General features: G+C 41.4%; 2 protein-coding genes across 3 annotated transcripts; one reads left to right on the plus strand and one right to left on the minus strand.

Annotated features, from left to right (window-relative positions):
- The first annotated feature begins 74 nt into the window (after window positions 1-74).
- On the plus strand, window positions 75-10075 carry LOC113028522 (epidermal growth factor receptor kinase substrate 8-like protein 1). The gene is made up of 19 exons (XM_026178860.2): window positions 75-174; window positions 1157-1250; window positions 1328-1486; window positions 1598-1747; window positions 1861-1943; window positions 3157-3269; window positions 3515-3561; window positions 3645-3774; window positions 3865-3953; window positions 4034-4108; window positions 5423-5571; window positions 6353-6497; window positions 6882-6913; window positions 7019-7121; window positions 7281-7406; window positions 7523-7676; window positions 7982-8147; window positions 8292-8424; window positions 9122-10075. Exons 2-19 carry the CDS (start codon window positions 1221-1223, stop codon window positions 9206-9208), a joined length of 1971 nt encoding a protein of 656 aa, XP_026034645.2. The 5' UTR covers window positions 75-174; window positions 1157-1220; the 3' UTR covers window positions 9209-10075.
- luc7l (LUC7-like (S. cerevisiae)) lies at window positions 10074-16854 on the minus strand. 2 transcript variants are annotated; one of them, XM_026178870.2, is made up of 11 exons: window positions 16630-16837; window positions 15068-15138; window positions 13853-13947; window positions 13540-13638; window positions 12791-12901; window positions 12517-12660; window positions 12232-12408; window positions 12007-12095; window positions 11897-11926; window positions 11624-11785; window positions 10074-11351 (listed from the first exon to the last, which is right to left on the minus strand). In XM_026178870.2, exons 4-11 carry the CDS (start codon window positions 13633-13635, stop codon window positions 11210-11212), a joined length of 951 nt encoding a protein of 316 aa, XP_026034655.1. In that variant the 5' UTR covers window positions 13636-13638; window positions 13853-13947; window positions 15068-15138; window positions 16630-16837; the 3' UTR covers window positions 10074-11209. The 2 variants fall into 2 exon arrangements, with proteins under 2 accessions (XP_026034655.1, XP_026034654.1); XM_026178869.2 differs by lacking the exon at window positions 15068-15138 and having other exon boundaries at window positions 16630-16854.
- Between the last annotated feature and the right edge of the window lie 115 nt (window positions 16855-16969).

Raw genomic sequence — 16969 nt, forward strand, 5'->3', positions numbered from 1 at the left:
ATCTTTAAGGTGGGGTGAAATACTGGGCGGGACTCCACAGTGTGACACACCTCTGCTTGTCAAGGCTTTCATACCTCAGGGTGAGTAAGATACCTCTAGTCACACTAAGGCTCGAGACAGGTTTTGGTTTCTGCTAACCTCAAGATCCAGGCACTGGAAGTATACTAAGTTACGGTAAGCTGATTTGACATCTATTTCCAGTCTCTGACATCTCAGGTCTTTGATTATTTGACTCTCAAATACATTTAGATGAGTATGGTAAGTCATTTTATTGTATGTTGTATAGGTTTCTTGGATACTCATAGTAATTTATGAAGGTGTAACCAAACATTTACCAGTAATTCAGTATTTGTGATCAGATTTTGAAGGTTTGCTTATGAAAATGTACTAAAATCAAAAGCACCATGGACACTTGACTTAATTCTGACTTAACCTGGCATGATTGTGTTACTCTTCTTACCTAACATCAACAAGACCACAGCTCTTTCTGTCAAATCTATACAGTTAAGTTGCGCACATAGAATATATTTTGTAAAAACATATTGGATGGATGCAAAGTAAAGCTTTGTTTAGATGTAGAAATGTTTCCTTGATTTAAAACAGTACTTTAACTTATAGTTTGTGCACAAATCATCATGCTTACCGCACTGTCCCAGTGTTCATTTTGAAATGCCACACTATATGTTCGTGCAAGACCAGGCTGGCACTGAGTGCTCATAAATGTGAGGTTAAGTGATATTTTTTTTGTGGGCAGAGTTTTTAAGTGACACCATGTGAGTTATACCAAGTGTTTGCTGTCTTTGATGCCGGTGACGCTTGTTCAGTGGTCACTGAGAAACAGAGAGGTTGGTATCATACTTTGAACTGTTACCAGACAGGTCGGGTGGCTCGCTCGCTCAGTCACTCACTCACCAGAATCCTGTGTTACTGAAGCAGAGCTGGGATAGACAAACATAAGCTGGAAAAGGGGAGGGGCAGGGCACATTTGAATGAGGATATTTCTTTTGTGAGTAAGTCTGTTTAGCTTTAGGAAGTAGGAGCTGCTGATAACTTGTTAAAGCAACACCATCATTCCTCTCTCCATCTACAAATGTCACTCGTAACTCTGTCCAGAATGTGTTTCTGAGTGGTCCTGGTATTCTGCTTCCTTTTCTAGGTCTGTGATTTTTTAGGAAAGCTGCTTTATCTTACACATCTCCAGCTGACAGAGTGGAAAAAACATGACAAACATCACTCGACATATCGTCACAGTGAGTGCCTTCCCTTGAGTGATGTTTTTTATCATGCATTTTTCCTCATGTGCTCATTCTTCCTCATTACTTTGCAGCACCTTCTGACGTTCTCGCTGCAGAATGGGGAAGTGCGGAACGTTGAGGAAGCTCAGAACTGTCTTTCCTCCCTGGCTCAAAATAAAAAGCTATGGAGTCAACAGATGTACCTGGATGTGGGAGCAGGGGGCATTTATCTCAGAGACGTACAGAGTCAGGTGAGGGCAGGCGCATCTCAGTGGATGATGAAGAGATTTAAATGTGCTCAGCTGTGAAATACCACACATATTTGCATCCACAATGACCATCAGTTCTATCTGCCCTTGCAGGACGAGCTGGAGAGCTACGCCTTCAGATCCATCTTCCGCTGTGAAGCTGTTAACACAGAAAAACACTTCCCATCCCTCCTTATGTTAGTCTGCCAAGGTGAAGATCAGAAGAAGCCAGACATTCACTTCTTTAACTGTGAAACGGTGAAGGTGAGTGCTGACGGCGCGAGGAGTTTCCCCAAGTGTTGTCCTGGATGAGTCATAGGGTCTATTTGCATCAGGTTTTACCAGTGATGCCACTTACATTTTGTCATTTTAAACAGGCAGAGCAAATCTGCGACGAAGTCACGTTGGCAGTTTCGAATTCCACCGCCAGCAAGAGTAAGCTGCTCCCTGATGACCACAGGTACAGTGACTGTCATAATCACGCACCCACGAAAGTGCATTTCTCGGCACGGTTTTAATGGGAGAGCACGCTTCTGTGTTCACAATCACATGGGCGGAGTTTAATTGGCAGCCACAAAAAAGGAAACTCAGACCCACATCCCATTTAAAGCAGTTTGATTTTCGCCGTCGTTGTCATTATGTCACATTTTTCCACTGAGTCAAAGCAGCTTTGTGTTGCCATCCACCTGTGTGGAGGCAGAGAGAGGGAGGACAAACAGTATAAACAGCTGAGCGAGAGCAAGCAAAAGACTCGTTCTACCGGTTTCTACATAACTTAAGAAGGTGTGACAGAGATAGCAAGGCCATTGTGACGGCGAGTAGAGAAGGCAAAGGGAACAGAGGCGAAGGCTCTGGGCATAATCTGGCTTTGAGAACATTTCTCTTTAAAGGACACGTGAAGGGCAGAGACATGTGGTAAGAGACACAGCAGGAGCCTTTTGTATTTACATCAGAATTTAATTAAAATTTCTAAAAAAGTGAAGTCATCACTGTTAGGTTACTTGTATTTTTTTGGGGATAAAAAAGTCAAAGCGGACTCACTGTTTTTATTGCTTGCTAATGTAAAGTGTTTGTGTTTAGCGTGGAAACGAGTATGCAAAATTAGGATGTTCACTCTTTCTTCATGGTTGGATAAGGGCTGGAGGATTAACTCTTTAGCCCTTGTAAGCCTACTGGGAGTAACCTTTAAAGCTCCTTTTTGAACTAAGCATATTTCAGACCTGCTTATTGGACAAAAATGACTGGGTTTGCATTAGAAGTTAGTGAGAGTGGTCCCTGTTTACGCAGCTACCCTTGGAAAAACCTGGAAACTGTTCTACTGGTCATAAAACCACATCTTTATTGATATATACTGAGGTGTCAAAACCCATCGTTAAGAGTGCTGGGGAGGTCATCAGATGTCTTCTTTATAAGGGAAAGGGCTAAATCTTAGAGGCGCCGCGTTGTGCACTGCGCTCATAGAGCTGTTTGGGGCTCTTACCAAGAGGATGCTGCTGTTACGGCATTGAATGTGAGCTTGTTAATATGACTTCTTGAGCCCTTGCTGAAGGGCGTCTCATTTGCTGGCGCTGAGTGTACACCTGCACCATCATCAACAAAAACACTGTTATCACCTTTTAACCCGTAGTGCCGTGTTGTGGGAGAAGCACTGAATCTCTCCTCTCGCCCCGCAGGCTTTCTCAGAGTGGAGGAGATATGTTCGACCCCTATAACATACCAAGTCCTCCCGTGCTGCATGCTCCTAATCCCCCACCTGTCAACCCTCCACCTTACCCTGGACCCAGAGGTAAGAAAAAACATAGAAGACTTCTTTTTCCACATGCATGCCTGTTCAGTAGTGCTTCAGAATTATTCCGAAGGGTTGGGAAAGTGAGCAGGAGGAAAGGAGAGAAGCGTCAGGTATTCGAGGCAAAGGTCTCTCCAGAGCACAGAGATGGCTTTGTCAGCTTGTGTTTGTGAGAGGGCGGCTTTGGGAAGTGCAGAGATGAATGAACATGGATAAACTGAGTCCCTTGCTCTATTTCACGACAGCAAATGGCGGACCTGATATCTCTTTCTTGCGAGCAGAGAGAGAAGTGGTAAGCCAGCTCATCTCTTTTGTGTCTTTTGTCGCCACTTTTGGCTGCTTTTCACGTAACGAAGGCAATTCTTCTTTCCTCAGGGGATCCTTAATCACTGTTTCGACGAAATCGAGGCCTTCATGGGCAAGCTGCAGCAGACTGCTGAAGCTGCGACGGTGCTGAACCAAAGAAAGAAGAAGAAGAAGAAAAGTAAAAAGCAAAGCGCTGAAGGTAAGAGGGAGATGCATAGATTTCTCCAGTTTCTCTAGTTCGAAGCAACATATCCATCAACTGCTGTTATATTTTGTTCCCAAACAACAGACGAGCTACTCGCCACAAAGGCTCGCCCTCCACCAGATGGGGAATTCGTTGATATCTTCCAGAAATTCAAATATTGCTTCAGCCTCTTGGTATGTATGCCATCAAGTCCAGCCTCATTATTTGCTTACTCGTGGCAGCTGCATATTCATCGCCTCTGTTTATTTCTCAGGCTCGCCTGAAATCAACCATCACCAATCCTTCTTCAGAGGACCTCATTCACCATGTGTTCAAGCCTCTGGATATGGTGAGTCAGGGTTATAAACTCTACCTCAGCAACTGTTGTTGCTAATGCTGTAAATATGAGGTGTTGTCTTTCACTGCAGGGGAGCATGACCAACCTCTTCGAATAAATCCGTGTGACACGTAATGCCATGCGGGGGCAAAGTCAACTGGGGGTAAATGCCTAGATTCAAAAGACACATTCTCTGCTTGACGGCCCAATCAGGCAGCATTTTTGTTCCTGATGTTAGTGGACATCAGTGCAGAACTGTAAGCATGTGTCATGTCAAAATAATGGAAAGTCTTCAGAGTAGTTAAGTGATGTTGTCAGAAGCTACAGCTTCTATTCAGTGTTTACACAGGGCAGTTCCCTGCACAGCGGCCTGATTGAAAATCACCAAAAAATGCAGCATTTGTTTGATCTACGCAGTTTCCTTGGCTGTATTTGTATGCGGGCAGGGGTTGCTGGTGCATACCTCTCAAACATTTGGTTTAGATTTGAGCTTGTCTCGACACTAGAAAGGCCACTTTGTTGTCCCTCGACGCCTGTTTTAAATTAGGACGTTGGTAAGTTCCATCTGGGAAAAAAAGGTGGGCCATTCGTGGCTGCTTTTTTAGAAATCAAGTGCCTTTAGATGATCATTTATTTACTTTGATTTCATGGAAATGTCCAATGCCCTTCATTAAAGTATCAACATCACTCATGATGATACACTGTGAGTTAGCAGAAATGAAAGAAATATTTCAAAGTATGTGCTTTAATTTTTCCACTCCAGTATGAATCAAATAGGGTGAAAAGGGTGTGTTTGATTCGTGTAAACTGACACACCTGAATGGGAACACGCAGCCTTGTCTCTCAAAGACGTGTGTGTGCTTCTTCTTGTGTGCTTTGGCTTTTGTGTGCAGATGTATCCATTAGTTTTTTGCATTTGTTGTTACATCTGTGGTTTGATGTTCGGCTATCGGGCAGAAGGATGGACGGTATTGTTGTTGCGGTTTGCTAGAACCATCAGCGATTGTTAAGACTTTGAATGCCAGATCCATTACAGCAGACGTGGGAACATCAGTTCAGTTTAATTTATATAATGCCAAACAATCCCAACAACAACTGCCTTAATGCGTTTCATATTGAAGGAAAAGAAATTATAATAATATAGATATAACCCCAACAATAACTTGGCCCCTTTGAAAAAGCACTTTGGCAACAGTAAGAAGGAAAAACTGCCTTTTAAGAACCAGGCTCAGGGAGGTGCAGCCATCTGCTGCGAACACTTGTGGGTGAGGGGAGGAAGAAAGGATAAAAGACACACTGATTTTTTCTCATCTGTATGTTGCACAGATGGTAAAAACAACAGGAGGACCAGCTTTTGGAGCCGCCATATCCAGTCCTGCCCTGACCAGCTCTGCTGTGTCCCTTCTACAAGATACCCTGACTGAGGAGGAGAGGCAGCTCTGGACGTCGCTGGGACCCAACTGGACACACCCTCGGTCGGTATCAATGCTTGTCTGTCTCTTACTAGTTGTGAAACTGGTGTTTTACTTTCCAGAAATCTAAAAAGGCAGCACATTAAAAACTTCCAGTCTTGGTGTTGTATCAAGCTCGACTCTGGCCAGAGGCTGTGGAAAGGGAGCATTTTGCCTCTGTTGATAGTTATGTGTCACCTTTTTACATTTTTGGGTTCACTGAAGATTTTATCTGCTGAAGAGCAACATCTTTGTTTCAACCAGGCAATATTTTTGTACTTCGTTTCTCTTGAAATCCTTTGTTTTACCTGCGTTTTGAAATAAGCAGATTTTTTGAGACAGGAGATTAAAAAGGACGTTTTTTTGCTCATATCCAGTTCCATATTTTTATTCTTGGACTGAAAGACTACAAAGCAATCCCTATCTGTCTTCTTCGGTCTTTTGTCACAGCACCTCAGTTTCAGCTCATGGGGTGAGGGTCCCCTTACTTTAAGACAAAACTTTCTTCTGATGTTTAACAGGACCCTCCATCAGGTTCCATTGTGACAGTATTTATATAATAAAAAACATAACAAATCCACTTAAGGCATTTTGGGATTTATTGATTTCTCATGTTAAGAAAAGGGAACCGATGGATTAGCTGTCAAATGTACATAAGACCTATTATATTTAATATTGTAAGCAAGCTTTAAGAGGAAAATCCAATGTCATAACTTCCATCAATGAAAACTGCTTGAATAACTATCATAGTTTTGGTTGTTGAGCTCATTGAAGGCCAAGGCAGTGACTTGTTCTGCTCTCTCAGGTCTCAGCTGCGTGGGCCTGTAGCTCCATACACCCCAGTGTTCTTTGATGGCTGGAAGCCAGAAGCCTTGAAGCCTGACGGGCAGGTTTGGGAGGATCCGGTCGAGTCACAGCACAAACTCGAAGCCCTTCGAGAAAAACAAGAGGTGTGGAATACTTCTATAACGTGATTTAGAAGTCATTAATCGTAGATCAGTGGAAACAAGAACTACGGATGAGTGTGTAAAAGGACAACACAGGGGTTTAAGATACTAACGCATGAATAAACCTTACGTACAGTAAACAGTGGAGATACACTTTCCGCTTTTTGACAGGTCAGCTCACATTTCTGTCCATCCCTGCTAAAAACTGTATAAGGTTCACAGTTAGTTCTTTGTTTTTTTAATAACACCTTAGTTTCTCAAACTTTAATGCAGTCAGCCTTACCCAGATATACACTGACATTATATTTCTCTACATATTTTGTGCATTTTGTGCTAACTTGTGTTGTCTTCACTTGTCTATTTTTTTTTTTTTTGCTCCCACAACAGCAACAACCACCTCAGCCACCAAACGATGACACGTAAGTCATCTACAAGACATAAATCAATGAACTGCTGTTTTTCTTGTTGTTGTTGTTTGTTTTGACCTTGACTAAATAAAAACAAACTTTGTCTCGTTTGGTCAGAAATTCACTCCCACCGGGGCCTGACAGACTCTACTGCTGCAGTTATGACTTCATTGCCAGGAACAGCAGTGAGCTTTCAGTGCAGCAGGGGGAGACACTGGAGGTAACACACAGTGAAGCAAGTCATTTTATGGCGCACTCAAGGAACCATCATAAAAGTCCTGTTATTCGTTGTTTGACAAAAGCTATTTGCAGTTGTTGATACACTTTACAGCTTTACAGTTGATACACTTTACAGACCGCAACCCTCTCTGTCTGACAGGTGATCGAGTCATCCAAGCGCTGGTGGAAGTGTCGCAATCGGTTTAACCAGGTCGGCTTCGTCCCCTTCAACATCCTGGAGCCCATGGCTCACATAGAGAGCCCTGTCCACAACAACCCCCCCAGTGTAAGACGGCAAAAAAGACACCCACACACATGCATGCACGTGTGAAACACACAAGCTCTCATCTGATCATTCCATCAGAGCAAACTCATTTTTTTCTTCACTCCACGTTCCTTCAGGTTCCAGCTGCGCCTCCACTTTCCAAGAATGTCACTCTTGCCCCACCCACCCCCCCTGCTCTTCCCAAAACCACCCCCACCCACTCCCCACAGCGCCCACGCAGCTTACCATCATACAACCAGCATGTGCAAGCTGTTGAGGACAATGACAAAGGTAACGGACTACAACTTTATGTGTCCTAGACTGTGGCTCTGTAGTGTAGCGGTTTGCACGTTTGCCTAACAGGTGAATATAAGATTTATTTAAAAAGTATATAACCAAAAAAAAGATACAAAAAAGCACAGTGATAGGCTTCTCATAAGTCACCTAATTATGGGTTCATTATTTTGGATTTAAACCACGTTCTCATGTTTTAAGATGCACTTTTGAGCTATGTCTTTCCTCCACTGAGTCCTGCATTTATATTATTATTTGAGCATGAAAGTGACCGTTACCTCTTTAAACTCCAAACTTTTCAGTCACGCTGGTAAATGATGAGCTGCTCCAGAGACTGACGAATGGAAAGTCCAATATGAACAAACCCCTCGTCATCCCTCGCTCTGCTGACACCTCCCTCCCCCTTGACTACCACTCTCCTCCAGAGGAGGTGGCTGAGTGGCTCAGAGGGAAGGGCTTCAGCAAACCGTAAGTGACCGCAGACCAGATAAACCACGTTTTGTGTATAAGCAGGGAATGCTGGCTCTACACGTGCGTTTTGCCATTACATGGATGAACGCAGCGGCTCCACCGGAGTATCCTCTGAAATCCATTATGTTTTGTGTCCCTCAGGACAGTGTCATGTTTGGGTGTGCTGACAGGCGCCCAGCTGTTCTCTCTCAACAAAGAAGAGCTGAAAGCTGTGATTCCAGAGGAGGGTGCCAGAGTGTACAGTCAGCTCGCTGTGCAAAAATCACTGCTAGAGGTAAGCGAAAAGAGAACAGCTATATCTTTTAAAGGGAAGCCATATCAAAGCCTTCAATATTGACATTTTTATTGGTTTTAGGAAAACTAAACATGATCATTTTTGGCAGGATGCAAAAACACAAGTATGAGTGTAATCAGTGATTTAAAATGACTTACTTTTAACATATTTTCATTCATCTTTTACCTTTCATGCTGGACTGAGGACATATGATACATTCGGATCAGCAGACAGTCTAATCCAAACAGAACAAAATTCTTATTTTCAAGTCCCACGTGCCATCCAGATTACCCTGGAAGAGTCTTATAATTCAGGAAAAGATTAAGAGACATTAAAAATGCATTTGTATGTGTGACAAATTTTACATTGGTATTTGGATTATTTTGGTAAGAAAGGCCAGCATCATTTTTTAGGCTTTTATCGACGTTTATCTCTAGTTTTTGTGACGTCCAAACTTCGTCCCATATTTTGTGTGAAAGAAACATGCTGGAAACGTGCTGACAGGCCATTTAAAAACATCTTGAAATGTATTCTACGTATATGGATTTCACAAAAACCTTCAGCGTTGAGCAGAAGGCTCACAGTAATTTGAGATGGAATGACCTGAACTCAGTAGCTTGAGGTTCAAATTACTGTAAACAGCTGATGCTTTTCATCTCATTGCTACACAGTCTAAATTGATTTCTACTTTTTACAGGATGCCAGAAGGGCCACAGAGCTGGAGGCAGTCATGGAGAAACAGAAAATGAAGGTTGATCTGAAGCTGGAGAGCAGTACATTGTGAGGAACAGCATCCACATTGTGAAGAGCGTTACATGAAGGACTGTTTTCCCGTCCCCAGAGACCGAACATGTGGCAGTGACTTGACTATCTAACATTAAATCACGGCATGAGGGTCACTACGGTATTATTACCTGATGTTAAAACCGAGCTTTCTGTCAGCAATATGAGACGTAGGAATTTAATATAACCAGGTGCCGTGCAAACTAAAGGGGACTGATTTTGCTTTTCCTTATTTTATGCCATATATGTACAGTTAGTGTTTTTTGTGGATGCTCATATTAAACATGGACACAGTTTCAAACAGCGATCGGAGCACGTACAAGTAAACCAGGAGTCAAAAGGTCAGATTTCAAAGGCCTCCACCAATTTTTATGGAATGTTTTTTCTACTCTTGGCTTTGTACAGTGGTGCAAATATGACACACCTCAGGTACACAGCTCGGGCTGTTTAAACCCTTTGGTTGCAAGGGCCAGCCAATCAGAAGAAGGCTGGCTTAAAGAGAGGGGAAATGGAACTAGAGTGGTTTGTTCCAGGATGAATTGAGGTGATGGACTTAGGCCCAGTATAAAAAAATAAGAATTAATCTGAGCTGTGAATCTTGCAGTGGTTCTCCAGTAGAATGCAATAAATCTAAAAATGGAAATCAGTGTAAGAGATCCCCTTTAAATATTTTACCACTGCAGTGCCCCGTTTGTAATGCATGTTCATTTTAGTGTAACAGCTGTCTTCTTCTCTGCCTAATTAACTTAAATGAAATGTATTTATCTTTGTAATACACATTTGTAAAAATTCAGCCATTATTATCACATCTTAACAATGACAGGACCTTGTCAACACAATTCAACACACAATTAAATTCCAAATGGTGCTTTTTTCTTTTTTTTTTTATTGAGACTTTAAAGAAAGGTTTCCAGCAGAACAAACAGATATGACTTCACACATTAGGTAAAGCAGTGCATCCATTAAAATCTGTTTGCATTTAATCATAATGGAAAAGAAATCTGTTCAAGTTGGGCCAAAAAAATGTTTAAATTTTTCACTTAAAGGTAAGTAGATCTGAACTTGATCATTTCTGAACCTACTGCTTCACATGCTGACACAAATTCTAAAGATATTGTTTATTTGCAGTATGTTAAAAAGAAATCAAGATAGAAAGAAATGATAAAGAGACTTGCCACCAATATAGATCAGAAGATTTCACTTATACTGAAGAAAGTCACCTGTAACCTGATCACTTATGATAATAAAAAAAAGACAAAAAAGGGAGGCAAGTCGGATACTAATGCTAACATCTTTAAAACCTTTGAATGTAAAACTTTAAGTGGGTTTTAGAGAACTAAGTACTGAGGACCATTATGTGGACAGACATTCGAGAACTGCACTGGGACAGCGAAACGAAATCTTCAAGGAGGGAGATGAGGAGGGGAAAAAAAAAAACCAAGAAACTACTTGACAAGACTAGGCTTTTTCAGACAATTAGTCAGCCTAGAATATATTTACAGACAGATTTTTTTTTTTTATCAAAAGACCATCAGATAATAATAAAAAGAACATGGACCAGTTACATTTTTATGCTCCAGTCCAGCAGATCAGTTTGCCTTTTCTAGTGGACACATTTCAGGGCAGTAACAAGACGAGGGATGGACTGGATACAGACAAGTCACCGAGTTACAGATGTGGGTATTAAGAGTACACTCCACTACTGACCAATAACCTGCCAAATCCCCAAAAATCTGATGTATCTGATGCTATAAAAAAAAAAAAAAGAAAAAAAAGAAAAAAAGAAAAAAAAAGAAAGGAAAAAAACAACAACAACTAAACAAAAAAACTCAATTCTATTCTTGATAGTATGTGTGCACTCTGGCTGCACTAAAGCAAAGAAAGGAGGCAGGCGGGAAAACAGAGGGGTGGGGTGTCGAGGCAAAGTGTTTAACATTAGGATATTATAAATGGACAGACGGGAGGAGGCTGTGGTGTTGTGGTCATGGATGGAGTTTGGTCTTCAGAGGTCCCCCACGTCTCTGTCGTCTGCCCTGCGCGAGTCCGACCTGCCGTTCATACCATCCCTTCTGTCTCGCTCCCGTGACCGGTCTCTGGATGAGCGGTCACGGTCCCTGGACGAGCGCTCTCGATCTCTGGACGACCTGAGCGACAAAACGATATGAGATATTCAGGTTAGTAACACAAATACAACAGAGCAGTTGAAAAAAAAAGAGAAGGATTGTATGTGTAAAATGCCAAAACACAAGCTTGAAGCTGGATAAAGGGCTGAAAAAAAGCCCATGTAATTGTTGTTTCCTTTTATTTTCACTGACTGTTCTTAGGCGACGCAATCAGTATCCCACGGATCTCCATGTGTTTACTCAATTCTCTTTCACGGGAGTATAGATTAATAAGGGTTTTCGTCTGTGTTTACTTGTGTCTGGAGCTCTGCTCGTGGCTGTGACGGTGTCCTCGGCTGCGTGAGCGGGATCGGCTGCGATGCCGTCTCCTCCTCTCCCTGGAGCGTGAGCGGGAACGGCGCCTGTCTCGTGACGAAGAGCGTGAGCGTCTCCTTCTGCGGTCACGAGAACGGGACCTGGCAAAGACAGCAGACAGCATATTTCATTAGCTGACTTGAACAGAACAAATCGGACTCATAAAAGACTGGAACGAATGAACTGACAGACAGAAGAGGGAGCTTCCTTACCTTCTGTGCTCTCTGCTCCTTGATCTTGTCCTATACAATAAAACCCCAGAGTTAAACAGTAAAACACGCACTGCTGTAAATGTCATCTGGATTTTAACATCGGCACTCACCTCCTCCTCATCCTTTCCTCCTTCTCCCTTTCTTCTCGTCTCTTTAAGCGCTCCTGATTCCTCTTCTCTTGCTTCTCGACCACAGTTTTCTGATAAAAATAAATAAATAAAATAAAGTCAAAACAAACATATCTAAAGCCTTTACATCATCCTCCCTTTCTAGCAAGTATTCAGCACCATGTCACTCATATTTTTATGAGTTGGCTGTAAACAAGTTATACACACCTTTAGCTGGTCCAGTTTTTCTCTGATCTGAATGAAGCCGAGGTGAAGCTTCCCGCCAAAATGGTCAGCCAAACGACGGTCGTTGTCATGGAGACCAAGGTAAGCAGAGCACACCTCACACACCCGAAGCTTCTGCTGCTGAAAGCTTGAGGCTGGCATGGAGTTTCTGTATTCTTCCTGAAATGGTTCAAGAGGGAATAAAAGAGGCAGCGAGGTGTCAGAAGTTCAGAAAATTAAGAGACGGAAAGCACCACAAGCTCGAAGTTCTAAGAGCTCACTCCTTACCTCTGCATCCTTCTTCTTCGTGCGGACCTTCTCCACCTCTTGCAGGACTTTCTGAGCCTCATCCACATTGCCCTCAGCTCCGAGCTGTTCAGCCTTGGCCAGGAGCTTTCCTATTTCCTCATTTAGCTCATGCACCTTCTCTGCCTACAAAACAGCCACACCAACACAAGAGACAACAGGTTATGTTGAGCGAAAAAACACACTGACAGGGTTCACTGGATGTTGCATAAGGAAAGCCAGACTTTATCAAGCATAAAAATGTTGCATCATTCACCTTTGCTGCCACCTCTGCACTGATCTCTTCTTGGGTCTCAGCCAGGCGCTTCTTGGCCAGTTCTGTCCTCCGATCACAGTCCACAATAAAAGACTCTAGGTGATCCACTGCCTGTAGGAGCAACACCTTTTATTAACACACTCAGCAGTCACTACTTGGCAAGTACAAATGTTTTGATTTGCACTTGCATCATTTCAAAAACACTTTTGGCATGAATGGTGCTGACTTGCAAGACAGATAGACATTTTATTCATTCACAAGGGAAATTATTGTGTTACAGCAGTACGATAAAGAATACAAATAGTACTCTTTAACTATGTTTATTGTAAAGCAAAAGTGCCACAAGCGCACACCTAGGGCCTTAAACCGTGAGAAAAAGCAATTTTTTTAAATATGCACAACATTGATAAAAAACAAAGAAAACATAAAAATGAGTTAAAGAAAAGTGAAAAGTCTAAGATTGTGCAACTTGCATTAATAAATAATATGCACACAATAAATCAGGGAAACAGCTGCAAGAAGGTATAAAAATAAAAAAAAAGACTTCCTGAAGCATTCTTTTTGAAAGCGGGGTTAAATCATTTTAAGGGAGAAGGAGTTCTGCTGCCTCGTTAGTGTGGAGTGGAGCGTGTGAAATGGGCCATGATGGAGAGCAGTTTGTTCAGTCACGTCCTGTCCCTCACTCACTCCAGATTATTATTAATTAATAATATTATTAATATATTATTAGTAAAAGGAACCTCACTTACATCAAGCTCAAAGAAAAGATCTCTCTCCTTGGAGGCAATTTCATAATCAGCCCGAAGTGCCAGGTCATGGATCTTAGTGCACTCCCCCAGGTCCATGCGCTATCACCAAAAAAAACCAGACAGACATGAGTTATGCTGCATAAACTCAAACATAAACAAATGATAATGTAAAAAAATAAAAAAAGACTGCAAAAGTTAAAGACACTTATAGCACTTTTTTTTTCCTTTCTGAAATTTCTTTCCAACCTCTTAGAAATGAACTGAGTTTTTAAAGCTTTCAGGATGGGTCAGAACTGAAGTTTGTCTCACTTACAGTTCCAGAGAGGATGTCATGTGGGCAGCAGTTGAGAAGGTGACTTTTGCAGACTCGTTCGTCAGTGAACTTGACCCTCTGCCGCGTCTCATCCCCTGAAACAGCCCAAAAGAAGAACCAGTGAGACAGCCCTCACATACTCGATAACAGTGGCGAGGTATCCAGTGCTTCAATACATATTAATGTAATTGTACTACATACCACAGTTCCATTTAAATACTTTGTACCTATCCAAATGAGTAAAAGCTATTTGTATATTGCTGCTTGTCAGGGTTTTCATTGTACTTTATTAATGTAACATTACAGGTATCCATTAGTAGAGTAAATGTGCCTCTACTGGACTATACTAATGTATTAATGCAGTAATAAAGGTTGCTTTGTATGTGTGTGTTACTTTGTTCTTATTCTTAGTGCTTACCTTACCCAAGCCTCAAATGGGTTATTATCAGAGCCTCAACTCAGTTAACTTTTTATAAGGCTCAACGCCCACTCTATAATGAGGGTCAAAGGATTGGGCTGGGAGCGGTGTAACATAACATTATAATAATACAATTTAGGTTTCAGTTAAGTCGTGTCAAGTACAGCTGCTACCTTAATGCTGTATCATTTTCATTAGAAAATGGAAGATGGCCACTACGACTATAAATAGATTTACATTTTTAAAATCAAATGTTCCAGCCAAGCCTTTATTTATAACTGTGAACATTCAAAGGAAATTCAAAACAAGGATGCAAAAGAAATCCAAGGAAAAAAATTTAGGTTATACACACTGCGACTTGCACCACATACTGTACCCTTCTGCATCTTCAAGACCTCAGCTGCAGAATTTTAAACCCGCTGTAGAAAAGTATAAATGGGAACAGTTTTCTCGCGCACACCTGTAGTAAGAAGTTGGGAGTCATACACAAGTCAGATTGTAAATGCTGTGTGCAAAGTTTTTTTTGTGTGTGTGTGTGGACTGACTGCTAAAATTGCCTTCTGAAAACAGACGTGTAATGGAAAACTGCTCGTTTGGACTCAGCGCGACCAGACGTCTTAGCTCAAGCTGTGTGATACTACTTCAAATAGTAATACTAGTGCCACTGAAGATTTACCTATTTGTGTGATTTTTTTTTTTTAAGAAAAAAAAAAGAAAAAGGCTACAATAACTTCCGGAAGGCAAACAAATTGTTTGGATATTCACCATAACAGCTTTAAAAATTATGTGTGACTCACGGCTCGATGAACATGAGGCTTTTCTGCAACTCCTTTGCAGATTGATGTAGGCTGGCAAAGATACACTGAACCTTAATGAATAAAATAAAGGGGCCACAATTGTTCAGTCTGTATGCAACAAAAGTATGGGAAGAATTTGATATCATATCTCATCACACATACACCCACAAGCTCACCACACAAATTCACTCTTACTCTAAAGCTCAACTTGTTAAAAAAATGGAAAAAAAAAGGCTCAGAGCTTCAAATTTTACACAACCAGCTGTCAGGATAAAATATTTATAAAACGGCAGGGCTGCAAGAAACTGCAGTCAGACCTGACAGCTGATATATTTACACACACATACATACATTTAAATTATGCTTCTTCAAGCGTGTATTATACATGTTTTTCTAACATTGCACAGCACCGATGTTACAGGTTATGCTGCATCTATTTATTCTATTCTAATCTGCTGCTGTAATAATGTATTACACTTCCAATTAATCCCAACTATGGGACTAAATCGGGTTATATTATTTGCCAATTAATGTTTGTATCCAAACGGCTGGAAGCTACTAAAAAAGAAAACACTTCATTTAGGACGTCTGTCCACTCATAACTGCGATAATCAAAATTAACGAGCGCAGTATTGCACTCCGTTTCTTTTTAAATAAAATCTAATCTCGAGTTAATCTCGAAAGTGTTTTATTATCGAGTATATGTGCTAAATTATTTTGTTCCTTTAGAAAAGTGTTTCATTTTGTTTTTAGAACTCCTGCAAGACCGACTGCAAAGTACGGTCCGTTTATCGTTTAACCCTTGTTTGGTGTGAGATTACGCTTTATTTAATCAATACAGCCATGACGACTAATGCAAAGATACTTGATCTCAAATCCAAGCAGTACTGACATACATGGAAAACACCTGTAAGAGCACAGTAATGAAGAAACGTGATACTGGTTTTAGTGACAGAATGTAATGAAGAAAAATCTATCAGAAAATATGGGTGGAAAAACATTTTTATCCGAAAATATGTTATCCAAGATATACATGGGGCAAGCTTCCATTGTTACGTTATTGTAAGCAAAGAAGGAAGGAAGAATATTTTTTCTCTTTCTAAACACTGAAAACCTTGAACACCGCACAAGGGTTAAAATTATGCCAATTAAACTATATAAATGGATACAGAAGATATCTGGTTTACCATTAACTAAACATTAATTAACGCCAGGAATATATTCTTGTACACTGTCCAATGCATCCTAGCTTGGCGCCTCACAGTCCACAACAAGTAGCTACGTTTAGCCAACGCACATTACAAGCTAGGAATTTAGTAAATCCTAGAAGTAATAAAAGGGAAACTACAACCTATTAAACTGCAATGAGCCACGTTGGATGCAAACATTAAATCCTCTCATTAATCCTTAACAGGCTGCCTGAATATAACGTTACTTTGTCCCACAGCCCTCTGCAGTACATCCATTCATGCAGCTCTGTCCATCACACGCCAACACAAGCCAGCCTCAGCAGTGGCTCCATCTTGGCTAGCTAGCTCGGCTAGCATGCTACAGCAACTCACCGTCCCTCGCTGTTCCCATCAGCTGGTCGAGCAAAGCTCTCATTTGAGCTTGGGCAGACATTACTGCGGTTCTTCCGTCGACGGGGTTAGATAAAAGTCAATCAACTTGAAAACGGTTCCTCTGTTTTATCGGCTTATTTGAGAATTTATTTATCCAAGCATCTCCTTTTGCTGCTTCTCCCTCTATTTCTTCAACTCGCCCGTTTCCGTCCAATATCCGGGAAATGACGAAACTATTCTGTAGCCTCGCTAAACCAGGAAGTCCCCAGATTCCGTCTAAATGTGCCAATCGAAACGGCCAAGTACGCGTACAACAACCAATCACAACACGTTTACTGAT

The sequence above is a fragment of the Astatotilapia calliptera genome, chromosome 8 (assembly GCF_964374335.1).
Source record: "Astatotilapia calliptera chromosome 8, fAstCal68.1, whole genome shotgun sequence".
Classification (NCBI taxonomy): Eukaryota; Metazoa; Chordata; class Actinopteri; order Cichliformes; family Cichlidae; genus Astatotilapia; species Astatotilapia calliptera.

Bases quoted from the DNA above. Each gene is read 5' to 3' on its own strand.
- LOC113028522 (XM_026178860.2), top strand. From the start codon at position 1,221: ATGACAAACATCACTCGACATATCGTCACA. The intron at 7,407-7,522 runs GTAAGACGGCAA...ACGTTCCTTCAG, and splicing joins TCCACAACAACCCCCCCAGT to GTTCCAGCTGCGCCTCCACT. The intron at 8,148-8,291 runs GTAAGTGACCGC...TGTGTCCCTCAG, and splicing joins GGGAAGGGCTTCAGCAAACC to GACAGTGTCATGTTTGGGTG.
- luc7l (XM_026178869.2), bottom strand. From the start codon at position 16,690: ATGTCTGCCCAAGCTCAAATGAGAGCTTTGCTCGACCAGCTGATGGGA. The intron at 12,409-12,516 runs GTAAGGAGTGAG...GAACCATTTCAG, and splicing joins CGAAGAAGAAGGATGCAGAG to GAAGAATACAGAAACTCCAT. The intron at 11,352-11,623 runs GTAAACACAGAC...TTTGTCGCTCAG, and splicing joins GAGCAGAGCTCCAGACACAA to GTCGTCCAGAGATCGAGAGC.